The 840-nt window shown below is 36.2% G+C and overlaps 1 protein-coding gene across 1 annotated transcript in view; it reads right to left on the bottom strand.

The window, feature by feature from the left end:
• Positions 1-382, bottom strand: part of LOC119592173 (mannose-6-phosphate isomerase-like) — a gene marked incomplete at its 5' end in the record, with an annotated part of 3,381 nt that extends 2,999 nt beyond the window's left edge. Inside the window, 1 exon segment of the mRNA XM_037940996.1 lies at positions 209-382. Coding sequence (XP_037796924.1) covers positions 209-377 — 169 coding nt within the window.
• Between the last annotated feature and the right edge of the window lie 458 nt (positions 383-840).

Here is an 840-nt window from a genome sequence, read left to right as displayed (position 1 = left end):
AACAAATTACTTTCGTTGAAAGAAAACATGATTACATATTCATTCCATCCATACATATAAAATATTCAATAATCAGTGCAACATGCTAGTCAAAAACATATTTTGAAAACTATAAACAAGTTTGCATAAAGTGTTTGTAAAATTCAGTGCTCAAGAACTGCTTTAAAGGGGAAAAAAAAATCAACCAAATCATAAAGAACTTGCTCACCCTTTATAACAGCTGGACCACTGGGGTGCGTTCCCATCCACAACTCTGCAAACGGCTGATCCTCAGCTACTTCTAGCTCAGGTTTGGCAGCCTTGGCAAGCTGTGCCACACTACTCGACGTCCCTCTAACACCCCATGCGTATTTCTGGACAGCACACTGGAGTTCCATCTCTACTGTCTATAAGGGCAGAAAATTTTAATCAAAAACAATTGTATTTTAAATATGTAGTATGATATAAATCTAAAAAGGTGTCAGAATTACAAACTCAAAATCTTAACTTTTTCTCATCAAAAAAATACTAACTGGTACAGTCATCTGCACAATGAAATAAAACATTAATAAAATATTTTCATTTAAAAAGCAACACTTTATATAATATCTGGGTAACTATTTAGGATAGATCCAAATGAAGCAACACTAAGGCCTGCATGCTTCAGTCTCCAGAGATCAGAGATCAACACAAACCTCCCATGTATCTGACAAGACAGAACTTGGATTAGGTCCTTTAACCTGTTCTATATGGTGGTGCCGGTTTCAGCGTCATGAAGTGCCAGTGGAATGTACTGTGACCCCAACATTGATTTTATAATTCCATTTTATTTTAGTTGCTGCTGAGTGATCCTCTGAGTGA

Source organism: Penaeus monodon, chromosome 29 (assembly GCF_015228065.2).
Source record: "Penaeus monodon isolate SGIC_2016 chromosome 29, NSTDA_Pmon_1, whole genome shotgun sequence".
Lineage (NCBI taxonomy): Eukaryota > Metazoa > Arthropoda > Malacostraca > Decapoda > Penaeidae > Penaeus > Penaeus monodon.
The sequence above is the reverse complement of the archived record's forward strand: the minus strand, read 5'-3'. Positions and strand labels throughout refer to the sequence as shown.